The sequence below is a fragment of the Cyclopterus lumpus genome, chromosome 19 (genome assembly GCF_009769545.1).
Source record: "Cyclopterus lumpus isolate fCycLum1 chromosome 19, fCycLum1.pri, whole genome shotgun sequence".
Classification (NCBI taxonomy): Eukaryota; Metazoa; Chordata; class Actinopteri; order Perciformes; family Cyclopteridae; genus Cyclopterus; species Cyclopterus lumpus.
Window position 1 is genome coordinate 6,527,438 of NC_046984.1, and position 21,763 is coordinate 6,549,200.

General features: G+C 40.5%; 5 protein-coding genes across 5 annotated transcripts; 1 reads left to right on the plus strand and 4 right to left on the minus strand.

The window, feature by feature from the left end:
* Positions 1 to 752: 752 nt before the first annotated feature.
* LOC117748972 (hemoglobin subunit beta-1-like) lies at positions 753 to 2,598 on the minus strand. The gene is given in 4 exon segments (XM_034559136.1): positions 753 to 2,174; positions 2,241 to 2,344; positions 2,347 to 2,515; positions 2,518 to 2,598. Coding segments are annotated over 4 exon segments (546 nt in total). The 5' UTR covers positions 2,560 to 2,598; the 3' UTR covers positions 753 to 1,943.
* Positions 2,599 to 4,438: 1,840 nt separating this feature from the next.
* hbae5 (hemoglobin, alpha embryonic 5) lies at positions 4,439 to 5,969 on the plus strand. The gene is made up of 3 exons (XM_034558235.1): positions 4,439 to 4,572; positions 5,153 to 5,360; positions 5,806 to 5,969. Exons 1-3 carry the CDS (start codon positions 4,478 to 4,480, stop codon positions 5,932 to 5,934), a joined length of 432 nt encoding a protein of 143 aa, XP_034414126.1. The 5' UTR covers positions 4,439 to 4,477; the 3' UTR covers positions 5,935 to 5,969.
* A 166-nt stretch (positions 5,970 to 6,135) lies between these two features.
* LOC117748461 (aquaporin-8-like) lies at positions 6,136 to 8,208 on the minus strand. The gene is made up of 5 exons (XM_034558237.1): positions 7,877 to 8,208; positions 7,605 to 7,731; positions 7,267 to 7,481; positions 6,440 to 6,574; positions 6,136 to 6,351 (listed from the first exon to the last, which is right to left on the minus strand). Exons 1-5 carry the CDS (start codon positions 8,134 to 8,136, stop codon positions 6,306 to 6,308), a joined length of 783 nt encoding a protein of 260 aa, XP_034414128.1. The 5' UTR covers positions 8,137 to 8,208; the 3' UTR covers positions 6,136 to 6,305.
* Positions 8,209 to 10,477: 2,269 nt separating this feature from the next.
* On the minus strand, positions 10,478 to 12,292 carry LOC117748460 (aquaporin-8-like). Its single transcript, XM_034558236.1, is given in 5 exon segments — positions 10,478 to 10,767; positions 11,363 to 11,441; positions 11,444 to 11,493; positions 12,098 to 12,256; positions 12,258 to 12,292. Coding segments are annotated over 5 exon segments (366 nt in total). The 3' UTR covers positions 10,478 to 10,724.
* A 3,873-nt stretch (positions 12,293 to 16,165) lies between these two features.
* On the minus strand, positions 16,166 to 21,065 carry lcmt1 (leucine carboxyl methyltransferase 1). Its single transcript, XM_034558234.1, has 11 exons — positions 20,679 to 21,065; positions 20,331 to 20,422; positions 19,965 to 20,086; positions 19,715 to 19,791; positions 19,062 to 19,123; positions 18,823 to 18,925; positions 17,990 to 18,110; positions 17,700 to 17,801; positions 17,431 to 17,522; positions 16,940 to 17,037; positions 16,166 to 16,697 (listed from the first exon to the last, which is right to left on the minus strand). Exons 1-11 carry the CDS (start codon positions 20,762 to 20,764, stop codon positions 16,675 to 16,677), a joined length of 978 nt encoding a protein of 325 aa, XP_034414125.1. The 5' UTR covers positions 20,765 to 21,065; the 3' UTR covers positions 16,166 to 16,674.
* Between the last annotated feature and the right edge of the window lie 698 nt (positions 21,066 to 21,763).

The following is a 21,763-nucleotide window of genomic DNA, read 5'->3' on the forward strand; positions in this document are numbered from 1 at the left end:
ACACTGTGGATGGCTAGGGTCAGCAACCTGTCAATCACACTAAGCCCGCCCTAAAGCATATTGCGCTTTGTGGTCATTGAACTCTAAACTGGAACATCATTTACTTAAATGACCATCGTGCTGCATTGAAAAAGAAAAAGAAGCTAACAGTAGAGACCATAAACTCATGTTTACAAAGTGTACTGAGGTAATAAATCAAGTGAGAATTAGAGTCATTTTCTCATAGACTTCCATACGATTGGACTTATTTGAGCAACTATAGGGAGTGACCCCCTGCTGGCCATTAGAGAAAATGCATGCTTTTAGACACTTCTGCATTGGCTTCACTCAGCAGGAGGTTGCCGCCTGGCGCCAATAAATACAAAGAAGAAGAAACCGTTGTGTCGAAGAAGTCGTCCACTCCGAACAGACTTGAGTCTAAAATATACATAAAGCATACACAATAAACGCATTCTACAACAGTGCATTTGCAACCTTGTATTTGCAAGCACTAATTACAGTTAAAATGAGTGTTATTTTTGTATTAAGTTTTGGTGACAGCAACATAGTGTTGTTAGTGGAACCATGTTAACAGCACTATGAAGCTGCTGACTGTGTCCGGCCTCCCAGTATGACACACCTCATATTCGTAATTTGTGATATTGGGCTGTATAAAATAAACTGAATTAAACTGAATTGAATATATCAACACTCCTCACTGACTAATAACCCATCATGACAAGATCAATAGGTATAATCTGGCTGATGCATAATCAGTTCACCTATATTTATTTATTGTAATGTTGGTATCCTTATTACAACAATGAACTTATATATGTAAAAATGTCTGGCATGTCTATTTACTTATAGAACATGTGTAAATGCCTTTGCATTTTTCAACTCGGGCAATGTTTTTGAAAATTGGGGCAAAAATTACTTTTGAGTAATAATTACAGATTTTGTTTACCATTTCTTTCTTAAGTTGTAACAGTCTTTGAAAATCGGAAAAATATAACAGAAGTAATATGTCCAATTATAAAACAATGAGAAAGCTGCCAATCAAGTAGCCATTGTTGAAAGGTGTGAGGTAAATGAACATATTAAATATATATAGTATTAATTAATCAGGTAATGACAGTAGTCATGGTCCAAATGGTTTCACCTTTAAAACGAAAAAGAATACCGAGCTGCTTCAGTAAATACGGAGCTGTCCTTGGGGCTGAAGAAAACAGCATGAATTTGTGCCACATGGCTAACTTTAGAAAACTTTTGTAGTTTTTTTTCTTAGTTTTTCAACTAAGAAAAGTTGACAATCTAAAGAATTATTGCATCATTTACGGAGAAACATTTCCAAACCTTTAAGATTAAAATAGTGTTTGGGGTTAGATAATTAGGTAATCTATTTAACCACTATACCTTTTTCTTGCTTTTTAAATAAATTATAAGTCACTCATATTTTATGTCCCATAGGTGGATCCAAGAGGACCCTTTGTGACGTTTTTATGGAAGTGTTTGCATCTGATGAGCAGTTTGATCAAAAAGAGCTTCATTTTTATATGAGATGTTCTGTTTTCAGAAAGGCTGAGCAAGTGCAAACATTATGTAACTGCTAATTTAGTATATGCATATCAATTAATGTACAAAGTAACATTCCTTAATCGATAATTGTCAAATAATCACATAAAGCCGGATGGTGACTTCATATGTTATTTGATACATCCCGCAGTAATGCATGCATTAAAGCATGCATTATAGCTTTACTGAGCATATCTTTATTCATCATTAAATAAACTGAGTTGAATCATTAACCCGATGTGTGTATTTATTTTGTTTGAATACTATGTTGAATTTTCTATTCTGAAAATAGAAAATCTTCTGCTCAATCGGTGCCAACCCTCGCTGTGGTTTTGCGTAATTACGCACGTCCGAAATAAAAGACAGAGGGACAACAATTAAACGTTGCTTCAGCTTGACTCTGTTTCATTATTGAGGAGACCATGGCCGTATAACCATGACGTCAGATCTCCTTCGTGGTGTCCAGGTGCGGAATCTGCCGCTGGGTTTAGTGGTACATGCTTTCCCAGAGCTATGGACACCACCACGGCCAGTGACGTCTGGAAGGCGAACTGCGTTTCTGGTGTAAAGGAGCCTCCCATTTGGGTGGCGACGACAATGGTCAGGCAGTCAGAGAGCACCTATACGGAGGGAACACAGACACTGAAGTCTAAGAAGTCCAGAAAGTAAAGTGAGAGACATTGTACCCTGAAGTGCAGCTCCTCCGAGTGCCGGATGCTCAGTTCGGTTTAAGCGGCCTTGGTGTTGTCAATGTTCTTCAGGGCCCGGTCCAAACCGTGCAGTACTTTAGCCCACGGGTATCGATCAGACACCTGTAGGGTGAGAACAGGATGTCGGAAGGATTCCGTTGGGTTGACAGTGTCCCTATGAGTGTGTTAATAACTTAACAAATCAGAGTATTTCGTACCTGCTCAGAGCCTTAATTAAGGCCGACGTCCTCGTGGTCCAGTGGCGCAAAGATATGCTGCTGATGACCGCGCGCTCCCCATCGGTCCACTTCACCATCGCGGCACTGGTTTAATTTAAATTCAGGCTTGACAGAGAGGACACGCGCGACAGTATTCTGAATACTGTGTCTAGCGCGTCTTTTTAAAGGTCTCAAGCAGCCCACTCCCCACAGGAGAACACCGCTGTCATAGGCTGGAGATGAAGAGCGTCAGATCAACTGCAGACCCCTCCAGAGGTTGCAAAAAAAAAGAGATATTGTAATCATAACGCAATTTACTTTTTGTACTTGATTGAATTACAGATGTACAACAATTGACGTCGACAGTAAAGGTTCAGTTAAAATAAGTCAATATGAGCAACGTGTTTTCAGGGGGAAACTTGCAGTCGATTTGCATCCAGTGAATGCGATTCGGTCACAACATGGTGACCAATGGTGATAAATAGGAAGCATTTAGTTAACACACTTCATTTAGGTTGTTTCCTTGTTTGAAGGTGACCTCTTCCATGCAGACAAAACTTCAAATCTGAAAAAAATGACACATTCAACACTTTCTAAATTGTAGTTCTCCATTTTAGAGATGTTGTCTTCGTAAACATCTTTCCATGTTTCGTTCCTTTAACTTAATGTGACCTGCAGGATGAGCCAATCAGCATTCAGGACATTCATTGAATCCTAAACTACTGAACGGGGTATTTTATGCTATTTTACCGAAAGCAGTTTTGCCTTTCAGTCATACCATGTTAATTATTCTCCAAAAAATCATTAAAACAACAAATATACGTTAACAAACATTGTTTACTTATTTATTTAATACAACGGTAAATGTATATATGCATGTACTATTATTTGCTGTGTATTAATATGATAAGGATGTAAACAAGTGTCATTTCTGATCAATTCTCACTTTATTTGTGTTTATGAAGCTTCATTTTAAATGTCACTGAATGTTCAAAGCAATCGGAGCGTGCCAGGGTTTTATCTAGAAAGCCACTCTGGTATTATCTCCAGTAGCACACACACGTCCACCCTTGGCCCCCGATGCCAAACTTCACCATATCTTTTAATGACGATAGTGCCATTTCATGGTGCATTCATGGTCTGGGCCAAAATGACAATTCAAAAATGTAACCCTGAATCTTTCTGGCATGCTGTCGAAATAAATGACTAATTGTGTGTTTTGAACAAATGCAGAATGTGCACGCATGCATGCACCTGGTTTCTGTATTTGTTCTTGCTTTGCGGGAACTAAATGCTCAACATGCACTTCATGGCTTAATCGTGTCCATTATTGTCTAGAACCATCCAATCAAATCATATTGTGTACAGGCCTACACTGTGCCAACATATGTACCTTTTCATGTGAGGCCTCAGTAGGCCGTGACAGAAATATATTATATTGATAAAACGATAATAAAATGTGTTCTGAATCGAAACAGGATTTCCTTTTGAATTTGTTGAATTTTCGTCTGATCCTAAATTGCTCTCAGGCTGCAGACAATCAACAACTTAAAATGGCTGGACTGGTTGATTGAAGTGGGAAATAAGTATTGTATATCTTTTATAAAAGTGAGAGCAACTCATTTGATACTTCTTTTAGATCAAGTGTATTGACATTCACTCAGGGAGTACATTCCCACAGCCAACCCATTGCTGCTGCAGACTCCTGTGACCTGCGACACCTGGACTATACTGTAGACCACATGTGGGCACTTTCAAGCATTAACCCACGTAAATATGTTTGCCAATTGACGCCCACGATGCATCCGGCTGATAATACCTATCGGACTGGCATCCGACCACGAGAGGTGTATCAGCCGGTGGCATCGTGGGCGTCAGTAGTTTCTCTCAGGCAGGGAGGAAGGGTCTGATATGCGTCGGGGGGACGCGGCTTGGCATCAGTGACTATGGGCGTGCCTCTCCAGGCAACTGCATTTAAATAGAGACCCAAACCAAAGAAAAAGAGAAATAACCAACATGAGTTTGACCGAAAAAGACAAGGCTGTCGTCAAGGCCCTCTGGGCCAAAATCTCCACGCATGCGGATGCTATTGGGGGTGACGCTCTGGGCAGGTAAGTGTCACGTTTACCCGTTTCAGGTTTATGCTGCTGGAGGTCGTTTTACAATGTGCTTTTTTTGTTTATTTCTGCAGCCGCAATCCAACACACACACACACATACACACACACATACACAAACACACACACACATATATATATATATATATATATATATATATATATATATATATATATATATATATATAACGCAAAAAAAGGCCTAGTTTGATCGTATTGTAATGTGGTACAAAGTAGCTCATTAGTGACACTGAACCTAATTGTCAAACCAATGGAACTAGTACAGGGTAACTTATTATCATTCCCTTTAAAAGATTGCTCCATGTGAGGCTCGAACTCAAAACCTCGGCATACCTCGGCATATCTCGGCATATCTTGGCATATCTTGGCTGAGTACTGTCATATAAGTACCGCTCGCTGACCGATAGCACCACTGGAGCCTGTTTGAATAATTAGTCCATACACACAAAATGTATGTCATAACATACAGAGTCCCATTCCATTTGTTTGTTTTGCGCTCAGATGCGCCAGCTCTTAGACACGCGCACCATTTAACGCCATCTCCTCCGCCACAGGCTGCTCGTCGTCTATCCGCAAACCAAGACCTACTTCTCCCACTGGCCAGACCTGAGTCCCAACTCTCCTTCCGTTAAGAACCACGGAAAGACTATAATGTCTGGAATCGCTTTGGCTGTGTCCACGATTGATGACCTGAAGAGCGGCCTGCAGGAACTCAGCGAGAAGCACGCCTTCAAGTTGAGAGTGGACCCGGCCAACTTCAAGGTAAGACGGGGGTCATTGACATTATGACCAGATTTGCGCTGAGACTTCCTTTTATAGTTCCTTTCACGTTATACCGAGGTTAGGATGACTTGTGCGCACTTTTACGCACGGGTGGAGCCTTATTTACGCATAAATTACGCATCTGTGTTGCGCACAAATAAATCTTAGTCTAGACTAGACCTCATCTTCACGTAATTTCGGTTAAATCTGACAAAAGAAGGACACGTCTTTGTTTTCAAAGCTGATTCACCAGTTCAGAAGTTGTACTTGGAGCATGTTTTGCACTTAACTGGCATTTCATATGTGAAGCTATGATAGGAATGTTAAAATAACCAACTCTTCTCTTGTTCTATCAACATTAAACAATTTAAAACAACTATTGCGATGTATTTGTTCAGTGTTACACATAGACTTGAGTTACAACTGTGTATTGTGCCCTCCACAGATCCTGTCCCACTGCATCCTCGTGGTGCTCGCCATCATGTTCCCAAAAGAGTTTACCCCGGAGGCCCACGTCGCCATGGACAAATTCTTCTGTGGCGTGTCCCTGGCTCTCGCAGAGAGATACCGCTGAGCTGTGTGGAATGCGGTCTGCCACGATCATGTGACTCGTGGTGAAAAAAATATGCAATAAACTGCATATCCCAAATTGATCATACTGTGTTTTGTTATGTCTCCGGAAATATGTTTTCACTGCATGCACAACAGTAGAACGTCTCCAGACATTTATGTTTAATTGGACAGCGCAACAAATGAACAGACACGTTTTGTTCTTTATTTCATATTGGAAAAAAAAAATGCACAGCTTGACATGGAAGAAGAGAAGAGTTCAGCATCAAAGTGACTGCATGTCATCATGGCATGCAGTCAAGAGGATCTACTGACGGACAATGTTTACAGGTTTATTGTCGCCTGCACGCCAATAAACACACACAATAGAGGCTCTTATGATTTCAGAACGACTCGTATTTTATCATCACCCAGAATGAGCCTGAAAGACAAGGGGGACAGTGTAAGTCTTACCACGCACAGTATTAGTTATTCATTTAATTATTTCAGTCATATCTGGCTTCTCTCACCTGAGTAACGCAGCGGCCACCAGACCTCCCCCGATGGGTCCCACCCAGTAAACCCAGTGGTAGGACCAGTAGTTGGTCATCACAGCTGGCCCGAAAGCCCGAGCCGGGTTCAGACACGTTCCTGATACGTCACCCCTGCACCGACAAGAAGAAAAAACAGTAACAGTTGAATTATGAATAGTTTAAAAGTTGTACAAATATAATGAAAAAAGAATATCTCTCTCTCTCTCTCGCTCTCATATATATATATATATATATATATAGTCAGAATTTCCTGGTCACCATTTGACATTAGACCTTTTTAAAATTCATTGGCACTTGCATTTTAAAACAAGTTATTACGTTTCCTGTCAGCATAAATGTATGTATTTAAGTATTTTTTTAATTCATTTAAATAATTATTTAAATATATTTAGTAAACGATTTTATTTAAAATAATTGAAAACAATGTAACTAGATGAAAAAAGGCCTTTTAAATCAAGTAAATATAAATACACATGGTCGTTTTTATTAATATATATATATATATATTTTATTGACAACTTTAAAGTGTAAACTCACCACACTGTCCACCCACTGCATAATGTAATAGCATAATAGCATAACATGTTGGCTTGAAGAATACTGTTTACTGTTTATCAGACCACAAATGAGACAAGCATTAAACCTTGTGGTTTAGAGAGCTTCGAGGGGGGAGAGCACCCTAGCACCCTAGCATCATCATGTTGAATCATGCGAGTGAAAGTAGATACAATTCCACGGTAATGTTTAACACGGTGCACAATAAACTGTTGACACACATCATGGCCACCGCCCTTTTATCTCACCCCGCCAGGACGTTGATGATGACGGTGCAGCCCACCAGGAACGGAGCCAGCGGGGTTTTCGTCTTGCTGTTGACCGCCACCAGCAGCACCACCATGGTGATCAAGCAGGTCATGGCCACCTCTCCGAAGATGGCTCCGGTCAGCTGGCTGTCTGACTTGAGGATATCGAACGCTGCTCCTGTGGCGTTTAAGTAGCGGTCTGTCGGGGTCATTATCTATAATAAAAAAAGTATTATAAAGTATTTTATTAATTGGATTTCACACAAAAGTATGTGCAAAAAGAGCCCAAACCAGCATCCTTTCAGAATATTGTGCAATTTGATTAACTTTCAACTGACCTTGGCCATTCCAGCTCCCAGCACTCCTCCAATCAGCTGGCAGACCAGGTAGGGTCCCACCATGATCAGCTTCATGCCGCCACACAGGTAGATAGCAATGGTGAAGGGAGGGTTGAAATGGGAGCCGCTGGAGGAAGAAAAGGAGAAGAGAAAATGTTGAGGTCAGATGGGGGTCATGATCCGTTTTTTTTCTTTTTTCTTCCTATCTATTCCACTCAAATTATTTAGACTGCCAAACGCCATGCATCTGACTTTACTTCAACACTTTTTACCTGATGTTATCCATGACCGCCACCATCACCGCCACAGCCAGTCCGTGCACCAGGGCCGGCTGCAGCCGCCCAGCCGCCGGCACGTTCTCGATGACGGACACGCAGCCCACAAAAACGAAGAACATGGTCCCCACCATCTCGGCCAGGCAGGGCTGGAACAGAGTCTCATATTTGTTGGGAGGTCTGGGCACGGGTGTCTTCTGGCCCTTCTCCATGAGAGTGGAGTCTGTGTCTTCCATTTCCATTTTGTCAAGTCCCATTGCTGCTTTGTTTTTAGAGATCTCTGCTCTGAGGAGGATTGTCACGAATACTCTGGCCCTCCAGCACCTACACCCGACCCAAGCCTGCAGACTAACACAGGGGCACTGAAATGCGCTGTGGTTTTATATATTCATCTCCAGCAGCTGGCACACTGAACTGTTGCATCACGGGGTCATAAAACATCAAAGCATGAAGGCTATACTGAGATTCATCGAATCAATTCAATCCCCGCCCAAGCAAGTCCGTTGACACCAGATGGAGTCAGGTGAGGTGATCCAGTCCGGGAAGGAGTCCTCAGTCACCTTTTGAAAAAGAGGTCACACGGATTAAAACAAAACTCGAGGAGTTCCAGGTTGACCTCAAGTCAGTGGGGTCAGATAAATGATATAGTCATCATAATTCAGTCAAATACCGTCCGATACCGACACACGAGAACCCCTTCCGCTTCTAAGTGACATGCACCGGGCTTTCAAGTAAAACCCAAAGCCTCCTTGGAAATGCTGCGGGGGAGCACATGACTAATGTCCCAATGTTACATTAGTGATGTTTTATTCCCGTATGTTCCGTTTGACCTAGTTCACCCGATTATTGGGCGACCCGGCGCATTAGTGAGTGACGCCAAAGGGTCCGACGAAGTGTCAGCACCTGACGAGTTGGATTGGCAACGCGTTGCATCATTTCTGTGCTCGGACGCAAGTGAACATAATATAACATTAACCTATATAGATAAAAGAGCTGGACCATAAACGTTACACTTCTGCACATAGTGCTTTGGTGCACTCTACACTCCTCAGCTGTAAAAATTAACATTAGACCCTACCAGGTTGCGTACGTTTAAATGTGATACTCAAGTAACTTTACATTTACCAAGTACATTTCACAATACTGTGCTTAAGTATCATTCTGAGATTCTCGCATATTTCCATTTGATCTTATCTTATGGCCCTTTAGGACTGGGCCAGAACCCTAGGTTGGGAACCACTACATTAAAATACTTACGTGAATATAAAGTATTCAAAAGTAGACTACATCACGAACATGCACACACTCCTGTATGAGGTAGCATTAATAATCTAATAATCTCATATACTACAACAATGCACACTGTGGCCAATTTTCTGCAGAATTACTTACTTTTTCTTTGGCTACTTTAAGTACATTGTAATATAATACATGAGTACTTCTACTTCTTTACCACTATAACATTTTGAATGCAGGACTTTTACCTTTCAGGTAGTATTTTCACACGTTGTGCAGGTGCTGGTACTTATAAGTACGTAGAGACTGGTACCACATGCAGAGGATGAGGAGATGCTTTCCACCACCATCATCAAACCACTACGCAGTGGTGGGAAGTAAGTACAATTCTGAGGTACTTGTACTTTGAGTGTTTCTATTTAATGCTACTTTATTCCTTCTTATAAGTGTTTTTAGTCTATGATTGAATATATAATAGAATATATAAGAAAACATATTTTTTCATAAATGCTGTATATCTTCATTTTTTCAAAGCAAATCCCCTTCTTTTGAATCATTTCCAAAATAAAGTTTTTCATAGTTCTCGGGCAGCGACTTTAAAGTCAAAATGTACTCTACAACAATAAATGGCTACTTGCACCAGTATCAATAACCTTATAATATAACATGTATCATACAAATCCCTATAAGTATGAATTTATCTGCATTTAACTTTCATACTTGTGTACATTTGGGCTGTTAATACTTTTTAAGCTGTTGAATGCAGGGCTTTTACTCACATGTTCTGCTACTTTTACTGAAGTAAAGTATCTGAATACTTTTTACACCAGAGACACCAGACTTGTGTTCATCCCCATCTGCATTTTAATGTTGTATCCATATATTACAGGACCTTTATAAATTGAGTTTGTCGGTATGTCATTTTATTAATTTTTCCATCACTAATTTAATGAAGCAAACACATGCCATTTCTATGTGTGATTACTACGGTTCTGCACCTGCACAAGAAGTACAGTGCTGATGATCCCTCTTCATCATTATATTATATTAATATTTTATTATAGTTTTAAAATGTCTTTGATTTTAGAAGGCCTTTCATTTTAACTTCCTGCTTTGTTTCAGTTCATCCAAGGACACCAATAATTCTAATCTAGCAGAGTGGCCTGTCCTTGGACCATCTTTTAAGTAATAAAGCTATCAAAGCACGATTTTCCATTGAGGACTTTGACACAAACACTGAGAACAAAAAGACTGTTAATCGATAACAGAAAGTGTGATCATTTGTATGAAATTGTATGCATGAAATTTATTAGTAAAGGTCTCTGGATGTCTTCCAGCAGTCTTCCAGCATGTAAAGTCCAAGTTAGGAGTATACTATCAGATCACTATCATACCATCAAACACTTTATTGAATCTGGAAATACAAACATTTCATTGAGCAGGTGCCAACAATTCTCACCGGTTCAAGGGGAAATACATTTGCAAGCATTCTGCTGACAAATGAAGATATCACAGTTTAATTGTGGAGTATGGTATAAAGATTTAAATGAACACCCTGTCATCAAGTCGGCCAGGATGTCCTCGCGCTCCCCTTTGATGAATGACACGTTCACTTCAACACAATCCGGGTCTTCTCGTCACCAAACAGCAACCTGCAAAAGAGTGATTCGTCAACTGTCCGTCATTTATATGTCAACACTGAGTAACTATCGTGTTGAGAGGATGGGTGGATGATTGAACGGGCCTATCGGGCACAGGCCCCGGGATTCACCTGCAAAATATACAAGACGGGAAATGCATAAAAAAAGATGCAAAAGAACTATAAAAGAAGCTAATGACTACAAAGAGATGCAAAACAACCACAAAGACACACACCGTGGTTACAACGGCTTTGAACCACTTTTACTCATCGTCTCATTATCTTTACATGGTTAAGAAGTTAAAAAATAGAAAGTAGGTCAGACTCTAATGAAGCCGAAGCTCACTGGGTGGAGTTACGGAGGAGGAGGGAGGTTGCTACTGTTATCAACTTACTACTAAAACCCATTGACATAAGATAGTCACCTATACATCGTCGACTCACTCGTATAAACATCGTTCCATAGCGCCCCTAGTGGTCAAACGGGCAACGGGACACCTTTAAGTTTCAACAACACTTCCAAATGCATACATCCAACAAATACTTTTTAAAAAACCTTTTAAATAGTAACAGTGGAAAACTACCACTGTGCTCCCAACTGTAAATACCTGATGAAGCTGACAGTGAGCAGCGCGCCACAAGCGGGTCCGACCCAGTAGACCCAGTGATGGCTCCAGTGGTTTGCACTGCTGGACCGAAGGCTCGGGCCGGGTTCATGCAGGCTCCAGACAACATCCCCCTGAGACCACAGTACAGGACAATTATATTTGATTAAACATTAAAGGTGATAACCGAAACCAATCATGAACCTTGTCATCCATCTGATAAGCAATAACAATAAATACATGTGTGAAGGAAGGTTCTGGCCAAGAAGTCAGAAAATATGAGACACTGCGGTCATTTTTTTCTTTTAATGCTGAATGCGGTATTTTCAGACTTAGTATATTTTAAATTAGAAACGTTTAGGCCAACAATAGGGAGACAATGTTGTGTCACTCAACCAGACTTTAATCCTGGCATCTTGGAAAATGTAGGGAAATAAAACATTAACTCTCTTTTATGGGTCCATTATTCCCTAAAAAGTCTCCTGGAGATGAAGATAGATTGTGTACTAACAAAGGGAAATGTATAATGTTCAATGTTTAATAATGTGTAATGTCTTTAAAGACATAAAGTTGGTTTTAGTTGGACTGAATGAGCAGTTATTGATTTCCAGAGGAATTGCGTCATATAAATACAACTTGCAGAAACAAACAAAATAAATGGAATGTGAAAAATAGTTGTCACTTAATCCTCAGTATGTCAAACATTATAGCTGGAATATTGGTGATGGAGTCTCTTACCCTGCAAATATGTTGGCGGTCACAGTGAGGCCGATGCAGAGAGGAACCCACGGGGATCGGGTTTGGTTGTTGACGGCCCCCATGCACACCACCGTGGTGAGGAACAGGGTCACCGTGGCCTCAGCCAGAGTGGTTCTACCCAGATCTTTATTGACCACGTTGAAGGGACGCAGCATACACATCAGAGGGGAACATTGCCTGATAGTAGATATGTAATATCGATCATCCAAAGCGTCATAGACTGCACTGGTTTTCATTTCTTTTCATCTTTTTATGATTGCCTGGCTACAGCGTGCCAGGCAATCAAAACCAAGTGTTTCCGGGATTCAAAATAAATGGTTTTGTTTAGTAAAAGGGTTAGAAAAGTACACATTTAGCGATACTTATTTAGCGAACTTTAAAAAACATTTTTTTATAATACCACATCTTTTTGTTTTCTATTTTAATACATCTGTGGGGGGTGTACACTTTCTTTTGCCACCTTCAGGGCAGTGGACACAACCCTATTATCACTATTCAGTTATCATTAACATGTTAGCACTGGTGGAAGAACGATCATTTATTTAGGTAAAAGGATCAATACTTAATCAAGTAAAAGAACAGTATTAGCATCAACATATACTTAAAGTGATCACTCATTATGCAGAACGTCCAATTTCAGAGTCATACAGATTACCGGATAATAACTGTTGCATTAATGTGTACATGATGCTTACAACACAATCCACTTCATAGCTAAACACACAACCATCCAAACAGCTCGTTATATTGGTGTCCTTTCGACTGCTGATAAACCAGCTAATAAGTTTATATAGTCCATAAAAAGGGTGCACAAATTAATAAAGCAACACAGTCTGACACAAATGGATTCAGCATTCATCAAATATGATCTATCACAAACTAATGTAATGTCCTCGTTGCTGCTTGTAAACCAGGCTCAAGAATAAAAAAAATGTTTATGAGCAAATATAAATAATCCAATAGTTGCTGTATTGCATTTATTGCAGCTTCAAACTAGTTCCGCAACATGCATGTCTGTATGTGTTGTAAGAAAACGAGTCTGGAAGTACAATCGATTCATAAATTAAACCATAATGGCACACTAAAACAAGAAAAGGACATCTGAACACAGGTGAGCAGACAAAAATGCCCGTAAGCAAATGAATAAAGACAAACTTGATCCATTTTACAGCCGGTAACTCAGCACCAGTGTGTGAGACATTGTACCCATTACTGTTTTGATTATTTACTATTTATTTTATTATGTTTATTTAAATGTCACGGACGGTTCTGTTGTCTTGAAAATGCAACAAAAAAAAACTAAAGTACTCATTGTTGACTCTTATTTTTGACATGTATTGGGTAACCAATATCTACTATTGTAGCCCCTGCTATGCTCCATTTTTCAAAAAAAGACATGTGGTATCACTTATAAAATGATACTTGGGGCAATTTACAGGCTGCAACGAGTCTATAGGAGAACAGAGCACCTCTCGCGTCCTCCCCATCTGCTTCACTTTTGGTGTGAACGCAGTGTAATACTACACAAAGAACCGACTAATTAAATGTGTTCTTATCCTCAAGACTTATCCCTGGCGGAGGCCGCTAAGGTTGTCAAAAAGCTCCTTGGTGACAAGGCGCTGGGGGTGGATGAGATCTGCCCTGAGATGCTGAAGGCTCTGGACATTGTTGGGCTGTCTTGGCTTTTCAATGTCGCATGGGTGTCGGGCACAGTGCCCATGGACTGGCAGAACTGGGTGGTGATTACCATTTTCAAAAAGGGGGACTATCGCACTACTCAGCTTATGCCAAGGTGCTGGAAAGGAGGCTCAGACCGTTTGTCGAACCTCAGATTCAAGACGAGCAGTGCGGATTCCGTCCCAGTCGTGGAACCGTGGACCAGCTCTTTACTCTGGCAAGACTACTGGAGGGGTCCGGGGAGTTTGCCCAACCAGTCTCTATGTGCTTTGTGGACTTGGAGAAGGCTTTCGACCGGGTGGGGTTGCTTTTTTACACAAGTGTCTGAAAAGTCAACCAAACCAGCTAGGATTTAAGTATCTGCTCTGTAATCCAAATCTACTAGGGACTAAACTTTATTCTACTTTTTACCTTGAGGTAAACAGATCTTTGTCCTTAATCAGTTTGGCAAGAATTTCACATTCTAGCAAACTGAGACTATCGATCACTAAGTGGGCAATTCCTTCAACGACCTGTGGGCGGGCTCGACACAGCTGAATTAGTGGCTACTTAAGCAGTGCGACAACAACCAATATTGTTTATTATTCTAGATGTTTTCTTATTTAGGTTAGGTTTTTTGTATGTATTAAGATAGCTTTTTCTTTTGATAGTTTGATCTTTAGTTTAATAATGTTTTGTTGTTTAAGTACACTTAGTTTTTTGATTTGTTCGTTTGTTTATGAATTGGGTAATAAAAGGATGGAAGTGGCGCAAATTGGCGTCACTTCCATCCTTACAATGACTTTGTATGTAATCTACTCTTTAGTAACATGAAATAACACAGCCCCGTTGGGTCAGCATATATCAGACCCAATCCCGTCTCTAATAGAATATGTATAGCGTTTAATTTAAAAAAGAGAACAACAAGTATATGTATGCAGTATGTAAAACTACACACTTCAGTCTTTTTCTCCATCTAGTGTCAAACTAGAGTACTTCAGGAGGCAAGAGCTACAGGTTTGTAAAGCACTGGCTGCAACACCTACGTGTCTGCCTGTATTTCATCTTTACAAAATTAAGTGAGTGCCTTTTCAATTTCATAACATTAATGCAGGCTCATCAAGTTAATCGTCAACATTGCATGTCTTCTGCTGCTGTGTATTTATGCATTTTCAAAAAGGCCTAGATATTCTGACCAGCTTTGAGACAAATACTTCCTTTGGGATGAATTAGGTGTTCTACCATTTACAGTTTGTAGCTTCAGTGTTCTCAGTGCAGCCGTGTCATTGACATCAATCGGATCAGCTTTGGCATTTTCACATTTAATATTGTCAATACTCAAGACTGGAATCGGGACCCACAAATACCTGCTGCGACTAAGAATGTTATATATATATATATATATATATATATATATATATATATATATATATATATATATATATATATATATATATATATATATATATACATATACATATACATATATATACATATACATATACATATATACATATATATATATATATATATATATATATATATGTATATATATATACACATATATATATATATATATATATATATACACACACATACACACACACACACACACACACACACAGAAGACAATCATACCTGTGGCGCATTTCGTACACATGTATTCAACAAAAGGCTCCCCCTGGCATAGTAAGAAATATAACTATGTAAATATTAACCCACAGACATTTCTAATGTACAGAGAGAACAACTCCTACGGTACCAAATGTATGACTGTACTTTACAGCGACTTTATCCCACCTATGGACTGTGAGACGTCATTGCCATGATGTCACCCGTTAAAGCTGCTCTGTGGTTGACCTCCATGCTGCAGAGGTTGGCGAGTTGAATTAGAATTCCCATTGGCCACTGATTTATTTTTGTCTGACTGACCTTTATCAGAACTATGTCTCCTTCTTTGAGATTGGGTGTCTGTGCTCGCCACTTTTGACGTTGCTGTAGCGTGCCCAACTATTCTGGCTGCCACCTAGCCCTACATGTCTCTGCCAAAGCTTGAACCCTGTTCCACTGGTTCTGGCTGGACAAGGTGACTGCACCCCTATTCCTGTGTCAGCCACGTAGAAAGGAGTTAGAATTAGGGAAGCAATTGAGTCAGCGGATTATTGGTCTGGCATTCACAATAACACGGTCCTCTGCCATGAAGGGGACGAGCACTTCATGTGCAAGTTTTAAAAAGGTCTGACTCGGAGGAGCATGCAATCTGGAATTCGCTTTGAGACTCCACCCCTTTGCTCCGAAGCGCCGTCCATATGAGAGGAGAGCGGAGGGTTAAAAACTCAGTTGCATTTTGTTTGGAGGTAGTCTTCTGGACAAATGTAAATTAACCAGTAGTTGCATTATAATGCATTTATTGCAGCTTCAAACTAGTTCCACAACATGCATGTATGTATGTTTTGTAAGAAAACGAGTCTGGAAGTACAATCGATTCATAAATTAAACCAAAATGGCACACTAAAACAAGTAAAAGGACATCTGAAAAACGTCATGCTTCCATCAATTATCAAATATTTTGAAATACTATTTTTTGTCTGAGCACATAGACAACAATGTCTGTAAGCAAATGAATAAAGACAAACAGACATTTTACAGCTGGTAACTCAGCGCCAGTGTGTGGGACAAACCTCTCCAAAGTACTTATTGTGATCACCTCTTATTTTTGACATGTATTGGGCAACACAGGTCCCTCATCAAATCACTTTCTGCACCAGAACGGCTCCTTGAAATGGGGCTTGGTGGAGAATACGGGCTCCCTCTTTCCAAATGTCTCCCTTCGCACATCTTCTTCTCCTGTTGCTGATTTTGGCACAGGCACGTGTGAAGCAGGTCCAACAGTTTCACTCTCAGAACGCCAACTGTGACAGACCTGAGGAAACGGAGGCATGACCTGTTCTTAAAAGGACCACACCAGACCTTCAAACTGAAGAGGATGGGTGGGAATATGAATGGCATAACATATTAGTACCACAAAATAAATACAATAACGGACAGCATGGCGCCGTAGTGGGTGCAGATGACCCTGGAACTGAGCCGTGATAGTTTCATGTTTCCTACTCCAGCTACATGCCCATTCACGTCCGTGCAACTGTAGCGTAACATGTGCATTACCCAGATTGAGTCGGTCCTTGGTGGCCCAGCAGATACTGTAGTGCTGAAGCAGTTGTTGCAGCAGCTCCCGCTCATCCAGGAACTCCAGACTCTCAATTCTATAACAAATAAAATATTTATTTCATCATCGGTTCAGGAAAGTGAGCTTCCAAACCAGCCAACATTCAAGGAGACGAGGCTGAGATAACCTGACGTTGTGTTCCTTTGGTTTAATATCTGGATGACACACGTCCCATAATGCAACTCGGTAACATATTTCGTTGGACCCGTGGCCACTTCTTTCAAACTCCACACCCCCAGTAAATAACGCAGGTTTTCTGTTAAACGAATGTGTCCCCAAGCCAAAGCTGAGAAAACATCTGATGACTCAACAATCCCATCCACATCCACATCAACGGAACGGAGGTTGAGCGTGTCTTCAGCTTCAGGTTTTCTGGGTGTCTTTTTTAATAAAGTGTACTAAAGTACTACTCGTTGGTTGCCTGCATTACCTTGCCATGTCCTCCTGGGGCAGCATACTGTAGACTGTTATCATGTCCAGAGCATCAGCATGCTGCCAGCCCGTCTTCAGAAACCGCTCCTTCTGCAGGGAACGCACATTCAAGCCACATTGCCGATGGTTTAAAACATTCATACATTTTGGACTCGACAGGTCACTAGCCTCACAAAGCCACTCGACTCATAAGAATTCCCTAAAAATTAACTTTTTGTTGTTGTCCGTCTTGGCTGTGAAATATTGGGTTTAGGTGCTGGAGGCTACCTGAGAGTCCAGAGACTGACAGGCCTCCACTCCTGCCAGGGTGCACTGGCGACGCTGCAGGTTCTCGATCATCACCTGGCCAAACCGATCGCTCATGTTCACCTGGACACACAGATGAGAGGTCGGAGCTTTAAGTTAGGCCACTACTATAAGCTCGAGTACTGCTTCTGTCTATACGAACACCTTTATATAAAACAGAAAAACCTGCATACGGTGTTCCTTGGATATCAGAAGCAAACAACTGTGGTCTTCTTCTTCTGTGCCTGGATGAAGTCATTCCTCTTGTTTACCTGTTCGTAGTTGATGAACATGGCGGTGTGGAAGGTTTCCGCAGCCCAGTGAACTACATTGGAGGACTGGGAGGGCGTCATGTAGACCAGCACACACTCGGACAGGAGCAATGTAGGTAATCTGGGAGAACAGGGGTACACTTTACCACAACAACACAACAGGAGAGCACTCAAAAGGGGATTGTAACTGTGTCATCTGGATTCAGATATGCATCAAAGTAAACATGATTTACTGTTTTTTTTCATTCAGTTAAGCACCGTAGAAAACAATGAAACTGTAATTCAACCCATCAGCCTTCAAACCAATGAGTTATCTCGTCTGTTATCCTTTGTGTAATCTTAAAACTACCTACCCTATCAAATCTATCCTATTCACAGAGGATTATTACATTTTCGCTTCAACTTTTAGTGACGGTAGGCAGAACACAAACATCGAACTATAAAAAACTAAAACGTTAATTCACATCTGGCAGCTTCCTGAAAAAGAGAGCATTGCTTTTAGTCAACATTCCTTAGATAAATAGAGGTAACAATGTGGAAGTTACGAGTTACTAGAAAGCACGTCTGTGCAACCAAACTGCTTGGTCTACTGCTACCGATAAAAAGATACTCTCCTCCACCTTCAATCATTTAAGAATCAGGTGGCTTGAAAAGGTGTGTGGTTTGCTGCTTCACAATGAACCGACTCATGTCCGTTACCGTGGATTCCAATGGAACAAATGATCAAAGCCTCGACAGAAACATCTCAAAATGTCGTTAACGGAATACCTTTTTTAAACACAACATCTGCAGCGTCACATACGGCAGTGAAAGCGAAACATATCTTCACGTACTCTGGATTAAGCTGGAACTTCTTCAGTTTTTCATCCAAACTAGAGATGTCTCGGAGGTCAGCCCCGATGATACAGTAACGGTCCGAGTCGAGGCTGTGGGCATCTGTGCAAACAAAACCCAAACAAACACTGGGAAGGAGTTGGAAAACATACGAAGCAGATGCACAGAACGTTTTTTTCCTGAGCTAAATCACATACGGTAGATGTGTTATGTGATGAATGGGACTTTTGCTCATTACCTAGCAGTAAGGAATCTGTTGAGTGGGTTTCGATGAGGGGTTTGGACAGGGGCGGTTTTGTCCTAGTCAAAGACAAGTGTGTATATTAATTATATTGTTTAGCTTCCATGACAGTAAATGTCATAATATTGCACTTACTGCAGTATACAAGATGTTTATGACTCAACTATTCTCAGACACACAATTATAAAGAGCTTAGTGTGAATACTGGTAGTTATTATTTACACATATATATAAAATACAGTATAAACACACTGCCACTGATCCTTGAATTCTTATGTACAACAGATGTAAATGCAGCTTTGTCTCCCTCTACAGATCTCGACCACAAATTGCAATACCAAAGCCATCTTCATACTTTTTTACTTCTTAATGTACTTCCTTACAACTACCTAAAGCTTGCATTCAAATGAGATTTTCCACATTGTATAATATCAGACCTATAAAAGGGAAGCTTGTGGCTGATTTGGTTCATGTATTTAAAAAAAATGTTTTAACTTATTACTGTGAGCAATGCTGCCGTAATCCTGTAATTTCCCCACTGAGGGACTAATAAAGGATTATCTTATTTTATCTTATTTTATGTATGGCACACGGTATGCGGGATACAAATAAGCTATAATATTAATAGAATAATTGCATAGTTGTCTTACTTGATATTGTGTATTTTCCTGGCCACAACTGTTGGAAAGTCAACTTCAAAGAACTTCCGTGGCATGAGGTTTTTATCCTATAAAAACACACACACACACACACACACACACACACACACACGATATTACTTTGAAGATGATTAAGTGTAAGTGATGCCACCAAGTCAAATCAAACGGGATCAAAAGCCACATCAGAACGGTGGGTCACATTTAGTCGAGAGTCCTGGCAGTGAGCTGCAATGTTACAAACCTTAAGTCTCCAAAACGTGGTGTCCAGTCCAGCCCCCAGGTTGATTACTTGACAGTCACACTCTGCTTTCTTTATAAACGCATCAAGGAGATGGTCAACTCCTTGAACACGGGCATAGTAACCTGTCAAAATGGGATAAAAGGGTCATAAAATAAGCGCCTAAAACACGCTGGAGTACTTCACATCCAAAAAGACATTCCTCTGGAACCACAAATCAAAGGCTTTCAACATATTTTGACTGTGTGAGCGGGAGAATTTACAGTTTATGAATGTTATCATTTGCACCACATGATTCCCTTCAATGGGCTCAAGGGTCTCTTTTGAATAAAGATAAACGCATGTGAAAGAAGAGGCTGCATCCCTCACCTCTGTTGATTTCAGGTGCCTTCCGCTCCCCGACAGATCTCACGAAATATTGGATATAGGGGTCCTTCCAGTAGCCTTTACTGGTAGCATACCTAGAATGTGAGTGATACATGTGATGAGGACGTGACATACATAATTATATAGTGTCTTTGTTTATGTATGTAACCAATATGAAGTAAGCCCAAAGGACCAGCTCTACAGATACGTGAAGTGTTCCGCTTTATTTTTATTTTTTCTGGTACAGTATGGTATTTTTCAGGACCACCATGCTCAGTCATTGTGGTCAACTAACTACATGTCATAATAACGTTACATGGTGAACTTTGCTGCAGCGCTCCCTGCCGTTACCTTTTGCATATGGTTGCATCGTCACAGGTCGCCCTCACTGCTTCATCGGCGGTATCCGTGTCCGTGAAGGGTCGCCGAGCTGCCATTGATGATCCTCGTCGTCACGTTTTGTTGTTTACATCAAACCGGTCTGCGCGAGCTAAAACAAGCTAACACAAGCTACCGGGCTAACTCAATGTCGCCAGTGGAGCTTATTTAACAACACCGGGAAGAAGACCGATGACACGGCGAGCTGCTCGAGTCCTCCGGTGGAGCGAACGACACACGAATAGGATGGAAATGAGCGCTATTTTTTTTTTTAAGTGATATTTTTCTGGCTAATAACATTTCGCCGGGGAAACGCAGGGAACACTTCCGACTACATGATAAACACTTCCGGTTTGCATTAATTTCAGATTAAAAGCATCACGGCGCCGCAGAGGTTGTCATTGTGCACACGAATAAGTGAAACCCACGACTACACGATCCCAGATTGTAGATATTACAATTTAAAATGTCTTTACTGTGTTTTGCACTGACCGTCGTCTTTTGGTAGGCAGATTATAAACAAGCATGTCATTACACCTACCAATAAACAGACAGGTGGTTTGTGGAGTTGTTCTTACATCAATTTATAGGATCACTTTCGTCTCCTATCAGTTACATGAGTTGCATGCCATTAAGGGCCAGTATATATAGCCTTATTGCCTAAAAGCTAAAGGATGTGGGTTTCTTCCAATACTTGTTTGCCGTAAAATGCAGGTTTTCCACAGCACTTTGTCTTAATATATACTTGCATATCTATATTTTTATATATATATATATTGGAATTTTAGTATCTTTTTTTTAACAAAAAAGAAAAACTGCAATCTGCAATGAATTCTGTCTATTTAGCGGCACATATATTTGTTATCTAAATATAATACATAAACGGATAAACTTAGTTATTTATATTGGTTTGGAGAGAAAAAACTAAATTGTGAATTGTTTTGGAAAAAGTTATTTCTATATATTATGCACAGTAGACATGGTATATACCATGTACTGTACTGTACATAGTATAGGAAGTCCACCCCCCTATACACAACACTAGTAGTTGATAGGGA

Bases quoted from the DNA above. Each gene is read 5' to 3' on its own strand.
- hbae5 (XM_034558235.1), top strand. From the start codon at position 4,478: ATGAGTTTGACCGAAAAAGACAAGGCTGTCGTCAAGGCCCTCTGGGCC. The intron at 4,573-5,152 runs GTAAGTGTCACG...CCTCCGCCACAG, and splicing joins GGGGGTGACGCTCTGGGCAG to GCTGCTCGTCGTCTATCCGC. The intron at 5,361-5,805 runs GTAAGACGGGGG...TGCCCTCCACAG, and splicing joins TGGACCCGGCCAACTTCAAG to ATCCTGTCCCACTGCATCCT.
- LOC117748461 (XM_034558237.1), bottom strand. From the start codon at position 8,136: ATGGGACTTGACAAAATGGAAATGGAAGACACAGACTCCACTCTCATG. The intron at 7,732-7,876 runs GTAAAAAGTGTT...TTCTTCCTCCAG, and splicing joins GCGGTCATGGATAACATCAG to CGGCTCCCATTTCAACCCTC. The intron at 6,352-6,439 runs GTGAGAGAAGCC...CTTGTCTTTCAG, and splicing joins GTGGCCGCTGCGTTACTCAG to GCTCATTCTGGGTGATGATA.
- lcmt1 (XM_034558234.1), bottom strand. From the start codon at position 20,764: ATGGCAGCTCGGCGACCCTTCACGGACACGGATACCGCCGATGAAGCA. The intron at 18,111-18,822 runs GTACGTGAAGAT...CTGTTCTCCCAG, and splicing joins AAGTTCCAGCTTAATCCAGA to ATTACCTACATTGCTCCTGT. The intron at 17,038-17,430 runs GTAATGCAGGCA...TATTTGTTATAG, and splicing joins CCCCAGGAGGACATGGCAAG to AATTGAGAGTCTGGAGTTCC.